This window comes from Oryx dammah, unplaced genomic scaffold (assembly GCF_014754425.2).
Source record: "Oryx dammah isolate SB20612 unplaced genomic scaffold, SCBI_Odam_1.1 HiC_scaffold_28, whole genome shotgun sequence".
NCBI lineage: Eukaryota > Metazoa > Chordata > Mammalia > Artiodactyla > Bovidae > Oryx > Oryx dammah.
In genome coordinates, this window is record NW_024070212.1 from 28,132,776 (window position 1) to 28,153,231 (window position 20,456).

Consider the following 20,456-nt stretch of genomic DNA (forward strand, 5'->3'; position numbering starts at 1 on the left):
GGGTGGGCCTGTAACACAGAAGAGGCCCCAAATAAGCCATCTGCCACTATCTTCAAAAGTACAGTAGGGCGTGTGGCACTGCCATTTGTTAGCGGTGGAAATACAAAGAGTGCTAACGTTGAACATAAACAACTCTTGATGCATTTTTTAAAAAGTGCAGAGTTGGATCAAACAAGGTTGTCATTCTGTACTCTCCCATCTGTACTCAAGAGTTTATGGTATTTTTCCACTTGCTGGTCGAAGACCCTGGAAGAAAATCCTGTCTGGATAAAGTTCACTGGAGTCAGAAGGTATTTGAGTGCCAGGCCCCTGAACTCAGGAGCCAGAAGAGGGGCAGCCTCACTGCTGGGAGACAGGGGAGAATCCTGGCCCACCCAGGCTCTCTGGTTCTCTGTGCCTGCCAAGGCCACACTGTCTCCCACGGGTATCAAGTAAGGCCCTACACCAATTTCCTCCCCAGTTTCCAGAGAAGGAAATTTCTCATTTGTAGACCTTAAGTGTACTGGAAAACCCGAAGGGATAGTTACTACAGTCATCATCTTCTGGGACTCAGAGGAAGGGACTGCCCCCTCCCCTTCTCGGCTGCAGACATCTGGGAACGACTGCTTCTTGATTTGCAAAGGATGGTGGGAGGGCTGCTTCTCAAGCTCCCCAGCCAGGTTCTCATTCTTGGTCTTCTTTGAGTCCCTGTCAGCTTGAGAGGGACCAGCATCTTCCTCAAGGGATTCAAACATGACACCCTGGGTTCTCAGTCTCTTGAGCTTCCTTTCTAAAAACAGCCAGAGAAAACTTGGATTTCTGGAGGAGGAACTCATGTATTGCTGTACAGAGTCTGGAATCAGGGGCACAGAGAGCCTGGGGCTCAAGCTGTCCTGAAAGTAGTAGCTACAGGGTTGTCGCCGGACAATGGGCACCACCTGGCAAGGTTTTAGTGCTGCAACAAAGACACGGAGCTCTGAGTAAGAGGAATGGTCAGAGTAAGGGATGACGTGGATATTCGGGTGGGAGCGGTAGATCTTCCGGCTGGTGGGGAGGATGGCAATGGTAGGGTGGGTCTGGTTCCAGCGCAGCATGGCGGAATGGCAGATCTCCATGTGGTCCACAGCATGGATGCGGCCAGCCTTCTCCTCCACTGTGAACACATCTGCCAGGCCCAGCAGCTGTACCAATTCCAGGCGCCGAGGACTCAGTACCACCCAGGTCTGAAACTCCAGGGCCAGCCGCTCCAGCAGTGACTCTTTTCCCAGGCTGTAGAGTCCTGAATAATGTTAAAGAGATTGGGGAAACTAACAAAGGAAGACAATGAAGCTATGTTACTGTAGTTGTTCAGTTACTAAATCATGTCCAACTCTTTTGTGACCCCCAGGACTGTAGCCCGCCAGGCTCCTCTGTCCATGGGATTTCCCAGGCAAGAATCCTGGAGTGGGTAGCCATTTCCTCCTCCAGGGGATCTTCCTGACACAGGGACTGAACCCGCATCTCCTGCACTGGCAGGTAGATTCTTTACCACTGAGCCACGGGAGAAGCCCCAGGGAAGCTATGTGCTTAGTCACTCAGTCGTGTCGGACTCTGCGACCCCGAGGACTGTAGTCCACCAGGCTCCTCTGTCTGTGGAGGATTCTCCAGGCAAGAATACTGCCATGCCCTCCTTAATGGAGCTATGGGGGAATCCTAATAAGTCAACCAAGTGTTTTAATAAAAATACACAAAGTTAACGGGACTATCCCCTGTTTGTATATCAGGAAGAAGGTGCATGTGAGCTAGGTATATGGAGGATGGGGCTTCCCAGGTGGCTCAGTGGTAAAGAGTCCACCTGCAGGCAGTTGGGACAATCCCCTGGAGGAGGAAATGGCAACGCACTCCAGTATTCCTGCCTGGAGAATCCCATGGACAGAGGAGCCTGGCGGGCTACAGTCCATGGAGTCACAGAGGGTGGGATGGGACTGAGCACAGATGGAGGATGGGGTAGGGAGAAAGTTCACACAGAATCCACTCATTCATTCAGTTCAGCAAAGGAACGCACCTACCAAGCGTTTAGCACTGAGAAAACAAACAACAATCTTAGCCCTCAGGGAGTGTCATCTACACGAGGATCCAGAAAAAATGCATGTTAGAGACATGCACACAGTATTACGGGGCACAGAGAAGTATCTACCAGCTGATGGAGTTAGGGAAAGCTTCCTGATAACAAACACTTAGCTGAGTCCTAAATGATGGGTCCAAGTTAATCTGCCAAGGGAAGGGGATGGCAGAGAACTTTTAAGAGAGGTCATTTCGGTGAAAGAAATGGGTAAGAAAGGACACTAGAGAGGTGAGCAAGGGCCATATAACAGGGGGCTTTGCATGTACTGCTAGGGAGCTTGGATTTGATTCTGTTAAGTGAAGGTGAGTCATGGAAGAGTTGGAAGCAGGAAAATGGCTAATTGAAATCACAGGATCAGAGCAGGGTTTTAGAAAAAAAAAAAAAAGTGGCAGCAATGTTATTCGAAGGCCTGGACAAGACTATATTGAAAGCAGAAGTACCAGTTAGAAGGTCCAAACAGTACTTAGAGAGAAAGAAATGGAGGCCTGAATTTGGATAATGCTTATGATAACAGATATAGGAGATGCTATTTAAACAGTTGTTCACAGACCTTTTCTCAGGGTGTGTTTCAGGTCTACAGTCAGATTGTGCCCTCTTTTAAAGAACCTGTATTTCCTTTATATCCACTTTATTCCTCATCATGGTTCAAAATCTCACTCTTTGGGCACAAATGTAGCTGATTTCTCTCTCCCTATCCCCCCTCACCCTTTTTTAAAAAAACTTATTCTAGGCCCTTTACTAATAGACTTTAAACCCTCCTATTTTATTCATTTTTCTATTCCCACCGCCTATCAGAATACTTGACACCTAGTACGGGCTTATTGTATATCTGAAAAGTTAATCAAGCCCTTCTGTAGTACCCTCCTAGCCAGCTATGCTCCTCTAGGAAAATTCTGTGTTAAAAACGCCAAGAAGACTTAGGACTGGTATTTCTTCATGAAGTCAAGCAATCCTGAAAGAGAATATCTCTCCATCAATTTGGTGTCACTCTAGAAGGTATACAATTTGTTTTCAATGCCTCTGTTTAAGCCTATTTTGAAACTCCTTTCAGAGTTGGGGCATATCCTTTTAAAATATTCATCATGGTGGAAAATATTCCTTTTGTGGATTTATTACAATTTTGGAAACAATCAAAAAAGTCATTTGGCTTCCCTGGTGGTCCAATGCCTAAGACTCCATGCTTCCAATGCAGGGGCCCTGGGTTCAATCCCTAGTCAGGGAACTAGATCCTACATGTCACAGCTAAGACCCATCACAGCTAAATAAATTAAAATGTTTAAAAAAGGTATTTGGAATTTATTACATTTAAAAAATAAAAACTGATTTTCATAAACTATCTCAAAAGTCAATTCCAGCTGCAATTTCAATGTATCTAATTACAAGCTTAACACTCACTTGAGTATCTACATTCTGATAAACTGCATTGACTTTCTAATATTTATCAGATTCCTCTATCAGGCATTAATCTAGGCATCTGGTAGATATCCGTAAGTGAAACAGCCTGTTTATTGTGAAATTTCCATTCTAGCAGGGGGAGACACAAACACATAAGACTTCTTCCCACCTCCAACCATGCTCTCAAGGAATAAACGTGTGTGCGGCAGAAGTGGGGATAGGCAATCAACAATAAGCAACAGTACAGGAAAACATGAAGTCTGTGGGAAGTTGAATGCCATGAAAAAGTTGAACTGGCTTAGGGGATCTGGGCTTGGGAATGTGGGAGCAGAGATGTACTTTTAAATAATAAGGTCAGGGTAGATTTAATGGAGAAAAAGAGATCTGCACAAAGACATGAAAGATGTAAGAACCCCCAAAGAACCTAGATTCACTAGTTCCATGAGTGAGAGAAAAAGGAAAACCCTCACCAATTTTTACGTTATGTTGTGGGTGCTTTCGAATGAGCTCAACAATCTGGCGGGCAGCTTCTTCTTGGGAAGGAAGAACTAGGTCTGGGTTGCAATTGGTATTGTCTAGGTATAAGGTATGAATCTGTTTCCCCAGTCTCAGGGCTGGCTCCTTCAGCATGGATGGTGTATACCGAAAATCACCTGGGAAAAAAATATGGGAGGCATAGTCAGAGACAAAAGCATAGAAGACAAGCCTCTCCTGATTCCAACAGCAGATGGGCATTTGCCTATTGGCATCTTGGAAAAAACTAGAGTCTAGCAGTGATCTAATGTAGCAGAGTTTCTTTGTGGAAATGTCTCCATCGTGCTCCTGCATTTTCATTACTCTTTGCGAAGTGGCTGTTCTTTGGAAGGAATGATGTTAAAGCTGAAACTCCAGTACTTTGGCCACCTCATGCGAAGAGTTGACTCATTGGAAAAGGCTCTGATGCTAGGAGGGATTGGGGGCAGAATGAAAAGGGGACGACAGAGGATGAGATGGCTGGATGGCATCACCGACTCGATGGACATGAGTTTGAGTAAACACCGGGAGTTGGTGATGGACAGGGAGGCCTGGCGTGCTGCGATTCATGGGGTTGCAAAGAGTTGGACACAACTGAGTGACTGAACTGAACTGAACTGTACCATTAAAGAATGAAAAATTAATTGAGAACGGGTCATTGTGCTCATGTGTTCAAGTCACCAGTGGGTTCTTCATAGGAACAGAGCTCCTGTGTGAGGCTCCTACCATGCCGCCCTGAAAAAAAACATGCTCAGGCAAGAACAGGGCTAGAGACCTCCTAGCTCATGAAGCTAGGAGGCCTCCAGGCTTCTACTATGAATCAAAACTACTCAAGAAAAGTAATGTTGGGAATTTCCTGGCAGTCCAGTGGTTAGGATTCAGTGCTTTCATTGCTGGCAGGACTGGTTCAATCCCAGGTTGGGGAACTAAGATCTTGAAAACCATGGGGCTTGGTCAAAAAAAAAAAAAAGAGAGAGTATCTAGGCTGGGAAAGTGGGAAGGACCCCTCTGGAAGCCCACCTGTGTAGAGGATGGTTCCAAAGTATCCTTCAAAGAGAAACATGACAGAGCCGGGGCAGTGATTGGCATCCAAGAGGGTGACTGTCATGGTCTCTCGCCCAACTTCATCTAGAGGCAGGACATGGCTCTCACCAACCTCCAGGGCTCGTATCCACTGCTTAGATACCTGAAGGAAAAGCAGGTCATCCCAGGAAACACAGACGCCTCTCCCTGATACCTCCCTGGATCAGAAGCTGTGATAGGGATCACAGTCCTCTCTTCTTTCTCCCTCTCTCTACCCCATCCTTCCTACAAGGCTAAATTAAGAGTCCAGAAAGCAAGTCTACCCAACCATTGCTCAACTTTCCAAATCATAATAACCCCTTGGAGTGCTGTGCTTAGTCACTCAGTCGTGGCCAACTCTTTGCCACCCCATGGACTGTAGCCCACTAGATTCCTCTGCCCGTGGAATTCTCCAGGCAAGAATACTGGAGTGTGTTACCACACCCTTCTCCAGGGGATTTTCCCGACCCCGGGATCAGACCCTGGTCTCCCGAATTGCAGGCGGATTCTCAACCGTCTGAGCCACCAGGGAAGCCCTTAGGGGGTACCTGTGAAAAAAATTCCAGCCAGATTTACAGGACCTACATCAGCTGTCTACCGATTCAAATGCGGGAGGTGGGAGGCACTGGAGAATCTTACTCAGAATATTAGATGAATTCTTAGGAGCCAAGTTTGGAAAACACTGGCCCAGCTTATGTGAAGAAATAGGAACAGTTTCCTTGAAAGGCCTAGAAGTCCTCCCCAGTTTTGTCGGGGAAACATCCCAAGCCGGCCAGTTGGATGGAAACCACTCTTGTTCTGGGTTTAATATATGCATTTCTGGGTTCCCCAAAACTGTCGCTTTTGTAAAAATCAGTTCTCCTGGCCACAACTCTATGACTCTAAGACTGACAGATCGGAAGACCCCACCCAGATGCCAGGACGAATTCTCCGAGGCCGACTCCAGCCCCCCATACCTGTAGGTGACGGTGCAAGAGGTAAGCCGTGATTGGGGAGCAGAAGAGGGGCCGGGTCCAGGTGCTAGTCAGACCCACCGTGTGGTCCGAGTGCATGTGGGTCAAGAAGAAGAGTCGGGCGGAGCCAGCCCGGCGCAGGCTCCAAAAATCCACAGCGATGGGCGTATGAGGGATCAAGACCCCGTTCATGGTGGCGGGGTTCGAGTCACCAGTGGGTTCTTCATGGGAACAGAGCTCCTGTGTGAGGCTCCTACCATGCCGCCCTGAGAAAAAACATGCTCGGGCAAGAACAGGGCTAGAGACCGTAAGGAAAAGCCAGCCCAGTGAGGGAATGAATGGCCAGATTGGGCAGAAAGAAGGAAGTGACCTTGCTGGTAGGAGTTTGGGTGGAATCTCAAACCGCAGAAGGCGCCCAACCGAGCGCCACTCCCCCGAACGCGCAGGACCAGGGGCCGGAGCCCGGCACTCAAAGCGCGCGCTGCTGGGCGGAGACAGGCCGAAGTAGCCAACTTCCGATTGCCCGCAGCAGCTCCACCAGAGGGAGCCGCGCGGCAGCGCCGAGAGGTGAGAGGTTGGGGGAAGGGCACCCAAAGGTCGGGATCCAGGCTGCGCTCGGCGCTCACTCGGAGAGGGTGATTGACAGCTGCAATACGCGGTCCCTCTGGAGGAGGCGGGACTTCCGCAGAGAGCTTGATTGGGCCCCTAGGTGACGGCAACCGCGTGGAGGCGCAAGAAAGGCTGGAACTGGAGAGGGAGGGGTTCACGGACAGTTGGCTGCTGGGCTGGAAATCAAGCCGAGGACCTAGAGGTTGGGGAGAGCTCTGTGGGCGGGGTGAACCAGCCTGCGGGTCCCGGGATAGAACCGCAGAGCCTCGGGTGGGCCTCTCCCGGAAGCAAGAGGGTTGAAGTTGAGTATGCTAGGTCCTGGTTGCGGGCCTTGGGGAAGACAAGGCTGGGGCGAGATCGCGCCTGTTGTCCCTTCGCTGACTGACATTTCCTTTACCCAGGTCCCCACATCAGGGCTAGAAGGAGCCCGAGTTCCCTAGGGATCTGTGGAAACTGCCCCGTGACTGTTGGAGAAGATGCCGTACCTTGGCTCCGAGGACGTGGTGAAGGAGCTGAAGAAGGCTCTGTGTAATCCTCACGTTCAGGCTGATAGGCTGCGCTATCGGAGTGTCATCCAGCGAGTGATTAGGTATCACCTAACGCCCTAATTCCCCCATTGCCATCCCCAGCAGGCCTCTCTCCCCATGGCTGCGCAGAAAGAGTTAATGAATTTTCATACATGGCAGTTGTACGGTTTGGCCTTTCTGCTTCTCTGGAATGACATACAAGTCTCCCTTGTGGGGCATATTTTGCTTCTTTCACTCAGCTGGATGATTTCAACCATATCTTGAACTTGTACTGCTGATCTATATCTAGTACAGACGCCCTTTTTTATCCTCAGACTCACATCCTATTGCTTGCTTGGCATTTCTGCTTGGATATGTCTTCAAAGACATGCAAAATAGCACCTGCATTCTTCCCTCCACCTTCCCAGACCTGCTCTTCTGCTTGTATTGTGTTGATAAATGTCACCACCCAGCTGCCTAAGTGTGGGAGTCAGTCTTGATGACACCTGATCTTCACTGCTCAAGTCAGGTGGTATGGATTTATGGTTCTAAATATCCATCCTCTTTTTTAAAGATTGGCACTGCTGTTCTGCTTTCTTTATTAAAAAGAATTGCAGTGGTTTAAGAATAGGTCAGGGCTTCCCCGCTGACTCAGTGGTAAAGAATCCGCTGCCAGTGCAGGAGACTCCAGTTTCATTCCTGGGTCAGGAAGATCCCCTGGAGAAGGAAATGGCAACAGACTCCAGGACTCTTGCTTGGAAAATCCCAGGACAGAGGAGCCTGGCAGGCTACAGGCCATTGGGTTGCAAAAAGAGTCAGATACGTCTTAGCAACTAAACAACAACAAAGTATCAGGTCATCTTGAGTGACTAAAACAACAGCAGAGTATTAGGTCATCTTGCTCCTATTTCAGTCAGAATGATTTTCCAATATATGAATTTGACAATATATCTCTTGCCTGTAGCAAACTTTGTATCACAAACTTTAGCATGCACAGAAGTTTTTAAGAATGCTTTTTAAAATTTTAATGCTTTTTATGCTTTTTTAATGCTTTTTAAGAAAATGTAAAAATTTCATTCAATCCAGTAATTCTGGTTTCAGTAGGTGGGATGGAACCCAGGAATCTGCATTTTGAACAGACATCCCCTCAAATTCCTATAGGAGATCACAGTTTACTGTGATCTACAGAATAAAGTCCAAATTTCTTACCATAACATCCAAGGAACACCCTGTTAACTACCTTCAGACTGTCTAAAGAATATACCATTCTTGCTCATGTCCACATGCCTTACGGTGTGTATCATTACCTATCTACTACACTTCCCTGGAGCTCCTGCTAATTTGACTCAAGTATTACTTCTTGGCGGTGTTAGATACCCACTGCACCTTATCTGTTATTTCTGTTGTAATACTTATCAGTCATTCTGTAATTAGAGGTGTCCTTGTCTGCCCGCTCGGTAGATTTGAGTTCCTTCAGATCCGAGAACATGCCTTCCTCAGATTATGTCCCCAGAACATATCCCTGGAATGTAAAAGCTGAATGCTGTCGGAATGTATCAATACTAGGAATTCTGTAAATGTTTGTTGAATGAATAGAAGAATGTTTATTGCAGGCCATGTTAAGTTTTGTGTGATATGATAGAAAAGGTAGACCTGGTTGCTTCCCTCTGAAAGGTCACAATCTAGTTAGCTATCCAGGACATGTATAAGTAAAAGGCTTTCTGTTGGTGGTGGTGGGTTGGGGATTATATATTTTACTTTTCCCTGCTGTGTTTATTGGTTTCAGGCACATGACTCAAGGGGTGGACATGTCTGGTGTTTTCATGGAAATGGTGAAAGCTAGTGCCACTGTAGATATTGTTCAGAAGAAGTTAGTTTATCTCTACATGTGTACCTACGCGCCCCTGAAGCCAGATCTGGCTCTCCTGGCCATCAATACACTGTGCAAAGACTGTTCGGACCCCAACCCGATGGTGCGAGGGCTGGCATTACGGAGCATGTGTAGTCTCAGGTGAGCTCTCTCTTCCCTTCCTGCATCTCAGTGGCTGAAGACTTCATGTGGTCTCAGGCAGATTGTTAATGATGACAATTTATTTGAGTTCCTTAATACTGGGGAAAACACGGTTGTAACCTGAACTCAGGTTGTCAGTCATTACTCTGGTTTAAAAAACTATATAGATGATTTTATTAAGGGATTTTTTTCTACCTTACTCTCAGTGAGATGGTTAAAGATTTCTAAATGTGCATGTATTTTAACTTGCCTGTGCAGCATTATTCCACATGAAAAGTCAAGCGATGCTTTTTAAGTTTGGCAGCAGCTTTCTTGAGTTTGTTGAGAAGAATCTGACCAATGCATATTCAAACATCTACTAAACCCTCTGTTAAGTGAATAGGGGCTAAATTATGTCAACACTAGTACTTTAGGATCTGGCTGACTCCAGAATGTGTTGCTTAGGATGCCTGGTGTGCAGGAATATATCCAACAGCCAATTCTCAATGGTCTGCGGGATAAGGCTTCATATGTCAGGAGGGTAGCAGTCCTTGGCTGTGCCAAGATGCATAATCTTCATGGTGACTCCGAAGTGGGTAAGTTTCAATGTAATCTATCATTATCAGTATTTATTTGTGCTTCCATTATATGACTTTGTGAAACATTATGTCGTCTGGTAGAAAATAATAATGTGGCTCTACTGGATATCTCTTTTTAAAATTTTCATTTTATTTCTTAAATTTATTTTTATTTGGAGGATAATTGCTTTACATGTTGTGTTGCTTTCTGCCGTAGAACAACGTGAATCATCCAGAAATACACATATATCCTCTCCCTCTTGAACTTCCCTTCCACCCTAGGTGTCTCTTTTAAGTAGGATGCAAGGCTTGGTATTTTCTGAGAGTAAAGAAGTCCTTTCTTTGGGGTTCAGGTGAAATTCTTTGCATCAACTACTTAGGATAGTCTGGAAATGGCAATTTTTAGCCTGGTACATTGTTACTGCTTTTGTTACTTTTGTGTGATAGCAGAGAGGTTCAGTTTTGTCTGCCTGGAACTATTATTCTGGCTCTATCCCCATGACTCTGAAGTCTCTGTTTATATGAGATCTTTGTTTTTTGTAGATGGTGCCCTGGTAAATGAATTATATAGTTTGCTGCGCGACCAGGATCCAATTGTGGTTGTGAACTGCCTAAGGTCTCTAGAGGAAATTCTGAAACAGGAAGGAGGTGTTGTCATCAATAAGCCCATCGCCCACCATCTCTTAAATCGGTTTGGATGCCTCTGTTCTCTTTTTATCATGATCAGATCTGCATCTCTGGATCATAGTCAGATCTTATTGATGTATTGAATGAAGGAGAGGTTCTTGAACAACTTCTGTAGAGCAGTAAAAAAAAAAGTTAACTGTAACCATTAACTACCTCATGTTTCATTGTAAGTTTTGTGTGTCTTTTTTTTTTTTTGGTCTTAGTTTCTTTTGATAATATAGAGAGATGGCAGAAAGATCCTTCGGGGATAGGTTCTGTCCCTGCAGTCATTATGTCCCCCAAACTAAGCCATTCACACATGCTATCTTACAATGTAGAGAGAAAGCAATCATGTCTTTGGCCCTAGATGAGTATGCATTTGTGCTGTGAACTCATCTTGTTATTTAAAGACTTTGTATAAACTTTAAGTAATATGTAAAAAGAATAATTTGGTTACGGTACAACCTATTTTTAAGAATTCTCCCCTTATCATGATGAGCAGATGACTAGTGACAGAGCAGTCGCATGGAGGTGGTCCTAATTTTGTTGCTAACATAGCCCATTTGTTTTCTTTTTTGGATAGAATGTCAAAACTGGACCAGTGGGGCCAGGCTGAAGTCTTGAACTTTCTGCTCCGCTACCAACCCCGAAGTGAGGAGGAGCTGTTTGACATTCTCAATCTGTTGGACAGTTTTCTCAAGAGCAGCAGCCCAGGCGTGGTGATGGGAGCCACCAAACTCTTTCTGATCTTGGCCAAAAAATTCCCCCACGTGCAGACCGACGTGCTCATGCAAGTCAAGGGCCCTCTGCTGGCTGCCTGTTCTTCAGAGAGTCGAGAGCTCTGCTTTGCTGCCCTCTGCCATGTGCGCCAGATCCTGCGCAGCTTGCCGGGTCACTTCAGCAGCCACTACAAGAAGTTTTTCTGCTCCTATTCGGAGCCCCACTACATCAAGCTCCAGAAGGTGGAGGTGCTGTGTGAGCTGGTGAACGACGAGAATGTGCAGCAGGTGCTGGAGGAGCTTCGAGGGTACTGCACCGACGTGTCTGCAGACTTCGCACAGGCCGCCATCCTCGCCATTGGTAGGTGTCTGCTGCTTTTCCTTCATGAGAGCCTACACCAAACGGCTAGAGAGCTGGGGAACCACAGAGAGCAAAAGGGAATGAGTCTTACTTCAAGGGAAAGGATCTAGCACCAAAACACTGGATCAGTGACTGCGAATAAGTGGGGGAGAAGGCTCTTTTGGCCAACACCGGCGTTGCCACGTCTTTTCTAGGATATAGACTACAGGTGATTCAAACTATCACATGATTAATTGATTTTAAAAAACATTTATTTATTTTGGGTTGCACTGGGTCTTGGTTGCTGCTCTGAGGCTTTCTCTAGTTGAGAAAGTGGGACTACTCTTTGTTGTGGTGCATGGGCTTCTCGCTGTGTGGCTTCTCTTGTTGTGGAGCATGGGCTCTAGGTGCACTGGCTTCCCCAGCTGTAGCTCTTGGGCTGTGGTGCGCTGGCTGGGTAGTTGAGGCTCCCAAGCTTAGCTGCCCCACAGCATATGGGATCTTCCTGGAACAGGGGTCGAACCCGTGTCCCCCAACATTGGCAGGCAGATTCCCACCCACTGTCGGACCATCCGGGAAGTCCAACACAATTTATACTGCCTCTTGTTGTACCTTACTGAAAATGCTTTTCTGTATATCATCTTCCTACAGTCTTGTGAGACAGTGAAGAAAAGTGGACAAGTAGTTATTAACTTCGTTTTCAAGATGAAGCAACTTGGGCACAAAAAGATTCTTAAATTGCCCAAAGTTTATATAGTTCCTGAACTGGGACTGAAACCCAGCTTTCCTGACTCAAAGTCCTGTGTCAATTCAACAGTCATTTATTGAGCTTCTACTCTGGGCTACTCCGTATTATGCTGAGTAGACCAACATGGAGTAAAACCTAAGGCCTACAGACCTTTTCACACTACCATGTCTGGAATTTAAAGAGCTAGAGTAAGCCACAACATGAAAGCAGCTGGGGAGCTCACTTTTGGAGGACTTCCAGGGAAGGAGGAGGAGGAACTCTCCTATGTAGAATAAAGTATGGCTATTTTTAGGGGCAGAAAAGAGGAAACAAAGAGGGGAGTAGAAACCCTGCCACCTGGAGGCTGCGGTCAAGTGTCCCCAGAAGGAATACTCCTGTGCAGGTGTGCTGCAACAAACTGGCTGCCACATAAATACTCTGAAATTTTCAACCTTGTTCAATAGGGAATTCATTTTTACCTAAGTTCCCTTAAAATCTTATTTCATCAAGCAAGGTGTGATTTTTTTTTTTAAAAAGTATTTCCGGTCCTCTTTGTTTTTGGTTGGTAAGAAATTGTTTTAGAATGAGGTGCTAACATTTGACTTAACACTTTTTCTGCTTTCCTTCCTCTGTAGGTGGCATTGCCAGGACCTATACGGATCAGTGTATGCAGATTCTAACAGAGTTGCTGGGGCTTCGACAAGAGCACATTACCACGGGTAATAGCTACCATTCTAGGATTTTATTGTGTGTTTCGGAGGGGGACCAATTTCCTGGCCTGTGATGGTTTTTCAGAACATGTTTGTTGTTGAATATGAGAGGTTTAAGTTTTTCTTTATGTCAGCATCTGTTGCCATCAGAGGAGCATATAGACCTAACAGGGCAGGGAGTCTTCAGGTTGCCGTGAGTCTTCAAGGCTGTTGTATAGCTAATGAAGGGTGCTAGGATGACCTTGCTTGTCGTTTCCCCACCTTTGTCCCTCTTTTTGCTTTACAACAGCAACTGTAAGCAGTGGCTGCCAGACCTCGGACTAGAATGACGCAAACAAGGTGCCAAGGATACAGACATTTAAAGAGGCGCTCACTACTATATAGAGCTTGGATAAACAGTAAGGTCCTACTGTACAGCACAGGAATCTATATGCAGTGTCCTGTGATGAGCCAGAACAGAGGCCTTCCCTGGCGGCCTAGTGTTTAAGAATCCACTTGCCAATGCAGGGCACACCGGTTCAGTCCCTGGTCTGAGAAGATTCCACATGCAGTGGGGCACTAAGCCGGTGCGCCACAGCTACTGAAGCCCATGCGCCTAGAGCCTGTGCCCTGCGGCAAGAAAAGCCACAGCGATGAGAAGCCCATGCACAGCAACGCGAGAGTAGCCCCCACCTACCGCAACCAGAAAGAAGCCTGCACAGCAACGAAGACCCAGCACAGCTAAAAAAAAAACCCTTACGAGGAAAGAGTATATATATATACATGTAGTGTATATAGAGAGTCACTCAGTCTCAGGTTCATGCAGGTGCTACCTCTGTGTGTCCTCTTGTGTTTTACAACCTGGCACCTTGCTCGCTTCACCAAAGCCCCAGCCCTAGTGTCTCCATTTATACTTCAGAGCATCATTCAACAGCAGCACTCCCCCACATTTGTATATGGCTTTCCAGTTTACCAAGGGCCTTTGCATACATTAATTCTTGTATCCTCATGGCAATCAGAGAAGAGCAACATTCATTTAAGAAATTGTTGCCCATGCCAGACGTTTCTCAGGTGATCACCCCCTCCAACACCCATTTTGCAGACATTCCCGCAGCCTGACTGTGTGACTTTTCTTAAGATTCCTTCCCACACGGAGGCTCTAACCCTGTGCTCTTTTGTCCTGAGCTTGCTGCAGTGGTGGTGCAGACTTTCCGAGACCTGGCATGGTTGTGTCCTCAATGTACGGAAGCTGTGTGTCAGGCCCTGCCCGGCTGTGAGGAGAACATTCAAGACAGTGAGGTAGACTACGATTCTCCTTTACTTCCTGATAAAGGGGAAGTGTTTGGGACCTGCTCTGTGAAATGGAATCTAATTATTCTTTCTATCCAGTGTCTGAAGTGGGAATTCTTAGAATCGATTGCCACCTCAGATTCTCTTTTGGGTGTAGGCAGGATATAAATTATGAAAACATTAGGATTTAACTATAGTCTTCTTACAAATATTTTGATACCATTATTCTCATGTAATATATTATTTTGAGTGAGAGATTTAGACCATAGGGTTTTCAGCTGGCATGAAAAGCAGAGTCATTTGTGGACTTTCTACATGTGTTTACGCTTCATCCCAGATCTACTCAGATATTCAGAAGTGAGAATCCCTGGATACATACAGTTTCAAGAAGCCTTGTAGGCGATTCTGATGTGCACTCTAGGTTGATCACCACTTTAATGGAGTAACTTAGGGAAATCTTCCAGTAACTTCCACTGAAGCATGAAACCCCAAATTGGGGCCAAAGCCCCAAAACAGAGGAATCTTTATTGCTTAAACAACATAGGCGTGAGAGTCATAAGTCTTTTTTGTGGTAGAATTTCGTTCCTGTTTGTTTAGTAGGGGGTAGATCAATAAATGCAAGTTGAAGCAAATAAAATATACTTTTTCTGCTAACTCTAGGGGAAAAGCAAAACCTGCTGCTGCCTGCCGTCTGCTCTCGCCTGGGTTTTGGGCAGCCAAATGTTAAGCATCTGTTCTTACTCCCTAATTCCCTAGGGGAAGCAGGCACTTATCTGGTTACTCGGTGTCCATGGGAAGAGAATCCCCAATGCTCCTTATGTGTTGGAAGACTTCATAGAGAATGTGAAGTCAGAGACGTTCCCTGCTGTCAAGATGGAGCTGCTCACAGCTGTGCTGCGCCTCTTCCTCTCTCGCCCAGCTGAGTGCCAGGACATGCTAGGCAGCTTGTTACGCTACTGCATAGGTAGGCTCTTCAGAGGGAATGGGCCTTGCTGTGGCCAGTTGTGTATGCCTCCTGGTGGCTCAGATGACAAAGAACCTGCCTGCAATGCAGGAGACCCGGCATTGATCCCTGGGTTGGAAAGATCCCCCAGAGAAGGGAATGGCAACTCACCCAGTATTCTTGCCTGGAGAATCCCATGGACAGAGGAGCCTCGTTAACTACAGTCCCTGTGATCACAAAGAGTCAGACACAACTGAACGACTAACACTTTCACGGTCGGTCGTAGAGGTTCTCACAGCTTTCACTGTTTGATGAGCCGTGTCTGGGACCCAAGGAGAAAATGTCAACATTTTCTAGGGTTTCCTCCCTCCTGTTCTGGTGGGTACAGGGATAGAAAGAATGTTTTCATTTTTAATTAACTCAGTCTGTTTATCTTTCCTCAGAGGAAGAAAAGGACATGGCAGTACGAGATCGAGGTCTCTTCTATTATCGCCTCCTCTTAGCTGGCATCAGTGAAGCAAAGCAGATCCTGTGTAGCCCTAAATCTGACCCTTCCCTCAGACTTTTGGAGGATCAGGCAGAAAGACCTGTGAACAGCTGGGCCTTGGACTTCAACACTCTGGTGCCAGTATACGGCAAAGCCCGCTGGGCAACCATATCTAAATGCCAGGGAGTAGAACATCATGGCCCAGAGCTTCCTAACACTGCAGCCTTTCCCACATCAGGTAAAAATCATCCTTATTTTCTATCTTGTCATGAAAAATCTTTATAGTAGAGAGTAAAGTACCCCAGCTAAACTTCAGATTGTTGCTTGAATTTTGTCTTTGTGAACAAGAAAATTTGCCATTGGTTATTTAAGCCATTTCTCCAAAGATAAAAATCACATTGTGTACTTTCGGAAATCTAGATTTTAAAATGTAGTTTCAGCAGACTGAGAGCGTCTCTTAAATAAGCTTTCTGACTCTTGTAGGACCCCTGATTCCCGAAGAGAACAAGGAGAGGGTTCAGGAACTCCCTGATTCCGGAGCCCTCATGCTCATCCCCAATCACCAGCTTACTGCTGAGTGTTTTGAGAAAACTTGGCTGAGCCTCAAAGTTGCTCATCAGCAGGTGTTCCCGTGGCAGGGAGCAGTCCATCCTGACACCCTGCAGATGGCGCTGCAAGTCGTGAACATCCAGACCATCGCGATGAGCCGGGCTGGGACTCAGCCATGGAAAGCCTACCTCAGTGCTCAGGACGACACTGGCTGTCTGTTCCTAACGGAACTGCTGCTGGAGCCTGCGAACTTGCAAATGCAGATCTCAGTGAAACAAAGCGAGGCGAGGACAGAGACACTGAAGAGTTTTATTTCTGTTTTAGAAACTGTGATCGGAACGATTGGAGACATAAAATCGTAACGGCTTCTTGTCTGTCCGTAGTGAGATGAATAGCTGTCAGAGTTCCTTAGTTTTTCTTATTATCACTGCTTGCAAGTCCAGATAATATCAAATGCAAAGGAGAAGGGGAATCTGGGAGTGAGGATTCTTCCATTTTTGTCCAAAGAACATTGACATGTTCCTCTCATACCTATTGGTGAATGACCCCATGTTTCCAAGTGATGTTGTAAAGGTTAATGTTGTTGGGGAGAGGGTGAGGGTAGAATTTGTATTCTTTTCTAATTAGTTTAAGGGATTATTTTACTAATTAAAGATGTCTGATGTGTCTGGAAACTGACAGGGATATCAGTTTGTAAGGGTCATCTTTTCTTCCCTGGATTACTACAGTAAATTCCTTACTGTTATAATATTTTAATCATGCTTTTTAGGCCAGAGTTCAAAGCCCTAGCATGGTCTCCAAAGTTCCTCCTCTGTGCCGTGTCTCAATGCTCACCAGAGCATTTTGTTCTGGCAAAAGCAAAGCACTTGCAGTTCCCTGAATATACTCAGCTCTCTCTTATCTCTGTGCTTTTATTTCTTACCTAGAATATTTCCTCACCCTCGTATCTTTTTAAGTAACACTTAGTCTATCTTTCAGAAAAGGCAGGGGCAACCCACTCCAGTACTCTTGCCTGGAAAACCCCATGGGCAGAGGAACCTGGTAGGCTGCAGTCCATGGGGTCGCTACGAGTCGGACACAGCTGAGAGACTTCACTTTCACTTTTCACTTTCCTGCATTGGAGAAGGAAATGGCAACCCACTCCAGTGTTCTTGCCTGGAGAATCCCAGGGACGGGGGAGCCTGGTGGGTTGCTGTGTCTGGGGTCGCGCAGAGTCGGACACGACTGAAACAACTTAGCAGCAGCAGCAGCAGCAGTCTGTCTTTTGGTGTTCAGTTCAGGTATGAGCTCTTTCAGGATGTTTTCTGTGACCCTCGCTGCCTTCGTTAGGGGTTTCATTCAAGCTATGAAAGCAGTCAGTACATATGTCTCGCAGTACTGTTGGGGTGGCGCTAAAGGACCCAGCTCCCAGTGCAGGAGATGTAAGAGACGGGTTTGAACCCTGGTTTGGGAAGATCCCCTGGAAGAAGACCCATTCCAGTATTCTTGCCTGGAGAATCCCATGGACAGAGGAGCCTGGTAAACTACAGTCCATAGGGTCGCAAAGAGCCGGACTGAAGTGATTTAGCACAGCACAGCAGTACTAGTGTGATTGTTTTCTTGCCACTCTTTCTCATGTTTAATTTTCTTCATAACTGACCACATTTTGTATATGGAGACAACTTATGGCCAAAACAGATGTAATAAACTGATGGTAAAGTAAAAATAACCAGAGAACCCAGCATAGGAAAAATAAAAATACCTGTTAAGACCAGCTGGGTTAGGGATGGGAAAGTATACAAATGTCCAGGCTGAGAGAGCCTACATAGTTGATACAGTTGAGGTTGTGTTTAGCTTTGTAAGTGATTTACATGCTAAGTAACTTCAGTCATGTCTGACTCTTTGTGACCTCGTGGACAGGCTCCTCTGTCTGTGGGGATTCTCCAAGAATGAATATTGGGTTGCCAAGCCAATTGGAGTGGGTTGCCAAGCCCTTCTCCAGGGGATCTTCCCGACTCAGGGATTGAACCTGTATCTCTTGCGTCTCCTGCATTGGCAGGCGGGTTCTTTACCACTAGCGCCACCTGGAAGCAGCCAGAATAAAGAGGAAGGATTGTGTAGTTGTCACCAGAGAGAAATAAATATTTCAATTCTAATTTCTAAAAGAAATTCACATGTAGTTTTACACGGATGGCACTGAATGGTATGTAGAATACTTGTGTGGCAAGTTAGTAAAGTGTTTCACATGACTTTCTTGTGTTTGTCAATCTGAACAGAGAGCATAATTTTAATATGAAGCTTAGTGAGGGCATTCTTCAAGAACTAAAGATAATATGACCCAAATATCATCCAGCTTAACTAAAGGACCTCTTCTACCTGGATCCATAAGATGGACTGCATATCCTTCAAATAATGCTTTGCCTATGATTTCTCTCAGCTAAGCTTTTAATAGGAGTAGGAAACAGATAGTGCTGAATTTTCTGGCCAGGACCTGGATTTAGTCAGCTGTCTGTCTCTGCCAGACAGTTTTTAAGGACAGTGATTATCTTTCTTTCCTTCTGTCTAAAGTGCCTATGAGATAGAGGTTACTCAATAAATAGTACTGAATGAATGGCTGTAAGTTTTGAATAATTAGATTCTGATGGTATTTGTAGACTGGTGTTTGAAGTGTGTTTTGTTATATTGCATCGACCATATAGAAGATAATAGATGGAATTCCATTTCGGCTAGGGTTTCTCAGAAGTGGTGCTACTGACATTTGGGGCCATATAATTCTTTGCTATAGGGGGTTTATCTGTGCACTGTAGGATAATCATCAGAATCTCTGATCTATACCATTAGATGCCCCCAAACCCCTATTGTGGCAACTAAACATATCTTCAGATGTTGCCAGGTTACCATGGAAGTAAAAAATCACCCACAGTTGAAAAAGACAGATCTGGATCCTGGATCCCCAGGGACTGGAAGGAGGAGGATCAGAACAGCTTCAGAATCACTTTCCATATTTTGACTTGTTCAGTTAAACTGAATGTTTAATTAGGTACTAAAACAAAGTTGAAGTGTTAAGTGCTGCCAGTTTTAAGTGTTGGAAGGAAACAGGATGTAAGTGGTAGAAATTGAGTAAATTGATTGACTTCTTAAAAAATTAAGGGTTATCACTGAATTGTTGAACCAAAGAAAATTAGGTACAGCTCAGTAATTGAATGTTAACCACAGTGATCCTAACTATAGGAGCTTTTAGAATATTAAGCCCTAGTTGGTTGCTTTCCTGTAAACTGAGAAGCATAGCAGAATATGAAATTGTTGCTTTTGAAAACACCACCCTGTTGGCAGAATGCAAAGAGGAACTTAAAGAAACTTTTGATAAAGGTGAAAGAGGAAAGTGAAAAAACTGGCTTAAAAGTCAACATTCAGAAAACTTAAGATCATGGCATCTGGTCCCATTACTTCATGGCAAATAGATGGAGAAACAATGGAAATAGTGACAGACTTTATCTTCTTGGGCTCCAAAATCACTGTAGACGGTGACTGCAGCCATGAAATTAAAAGATGCTTGCCCATTGGGAGAAAAGCTATGACAACTTAGACACCATATTAAAAAGCAGACACCACTTTGTTAACAAACGCCCGTATAGTCAAAATTATCGTTTTTCCAGTAGTCACGTACAGATGTGAGAGTTGGACCATAAAGAAGGCCAGTACCAAAGGACTGTTGCTTTTGAACTGTGGTGTTGGAGAAGACTCTTGAGAGTCCCTTGGACTGCAAAGAGATCAAACCAGTCAATCCTAAAGGAAATCAATCCTGAATATTCATTGGAAGGACTGATGCTGAAGCTGAAGCTCCAATACTCTGGCCATCTTATGGGAAGAGCTGACTCATTGGAAAAGACCCTGATGCTGGGAAAGATTGAAGTGGGGAGGAGAAGGGGATGACAGAGGATGAGATGGTTGGATGGCATCACTGACTCGATGGACATGAGTTTGAGAAAGCTCTGGGAGTTGGTGATGAACAGGGAAGCCTGATGAGCTGCAGTCCATGGTGCTGCAAAGAGTCAGACATGACTGAGCGACTGAATAACAGAAGCAACAATTTAAAAATCATCTCAGTGAAGAACTGACTTTTCTTAACTATCACCTGGTTTTACTCATTTACAAGCAAAATGAATAAAGCTTCCCTGGTGGCTCAGATGGTAAAGAATCCGCCTGCTGTGCAGGAGACCCGAGTTCGAACCCTGGTCAGGAAGACTCCCCTGGAGAAGGGAATGGCAACCCATTCCAGTATCTTGCCTGGAGAATTCCACAAACAGAGGAGACTGGTGGGCTATAGTCCATGGGGTCCCAAAGAGTTGGACGTGACTGAGCGACTAACACTTTTACT

The 20,456-nt window shown here is 45.5% G+C and overlaps 2 protein-coding genes across 3 annotated transcripts; one reads left to right on the top strand and one right to left on the bottom strand.

The window, feature by feature from the left end:
* Window positions 1-6: 6 nt before the first annotated feature.
* Window positions 7-6,675, bottom strand: DCLRE1B (DNA cross-link repair 1B). The gene is made up of 4 exons (XM_040230996.1): window positions 6,010-6,675; window positions 5,012-5,177; window positions 3,949-4,131; window positions 7-1,258 (listed from the first exon to the last, which is right to left on the bottom strand). Exons 1-4 carry the CDS (start codon window positions 6,196-6,198, stop codon window positions 168-170), a joined length of 1,629 nt encoding a protein of 542 aa, XP_040086930.1. The 5' UTR covers window positions 6,199-6,675; the 3' UTR covers window positions 7-167.
* Window positions 6,676-6,689: 14 nt separating this feature from the next.
* On the top strand, window positions 6,690-19,491 carry AP4B1 (adaptor related protein complex 4 subunit beta 1). 2 transcript variants are annotated; one of them, XM_040230994.1, is made up of 11 exons: window positions 6,690-6,817; window positions 7,017-7,204; window positions 8,908-9,132; window positions 9,577-9,707; window positions 10,233-10,380; window positions 10,939-11,435; window positions 12,777-12,860; window positions 14,026-14,129; window positions 14,877-15,084; window positions 15,507-15,788; window positions 16,034-19,491. In XM_040230994.1, exons 2-11 carry the CDS (start codon window positions 7,092-7,094, stop codon window positions 16,459-16,461), a joined length of 2,220 nt encoding a protein of 739 aa, XP_040086928.1. In that variant the 5' UTR covers window positions 6,690-6,817; window positions 7,017-7,091; the 3' UTR covers window positions 16,462-19,491. The 2 variants fall into 2 exon arrangements, with proteins under 2 accessions (XP_040086928.1, XP_040086929.1); XM_040230995.1 differs by having other exon boundaries at window positions 6,801-6,916.
* The last annotated feature ends 965 nt before the right edge of the window (window positions 19,492-20,456 follow it).

Bases quoted from the DNA above. Each gene is read 5' to 3' on its own strand.
- DCLRE1B (XM_040230996.1), bottom strand. From the start codon at position 6,198: ATGAACGGGGTCTTGATCCCTCATACGCCCATCGCTGTGGATTTTTGG. The intron at 5,178-6,009 runs GTATGGGGGGCT...CTTTTCCTTCAG, and splicing joins TCTTGCACCGTCACCTACAG to GTATCTAAGCAGTGGATACG. The intron at 1,259-3,948 runs GTGAGGGTTTTC...AACATTATTCAG, and splicing joins ACAACATAACGTAAAAATTG to GACTCTACAGCCTGGGAAAA.
- AP4B1 (XM_040230994.1), top strand. From the start codon at position 7,092: ATGCCGTACCTTGGCTCCGAGGACGTGGTGAAGGAGCTGAAGAAGGCT. The intron at 9,133-9,576 runs GTGAGCTCTCTC...TGTGTTGCTTAG, and splicing joins CGGAGCATGTGTAGTCTCAG to GATGCCTGGTGTGCAGGAAT. The intron at 10,381-10,938 runs GTTTGGATGCCT...TTTTTTGGATAG, and splicing joins GCCCACCATCTCTTAAATCG to AATGTCAAAACTGGACCAGT.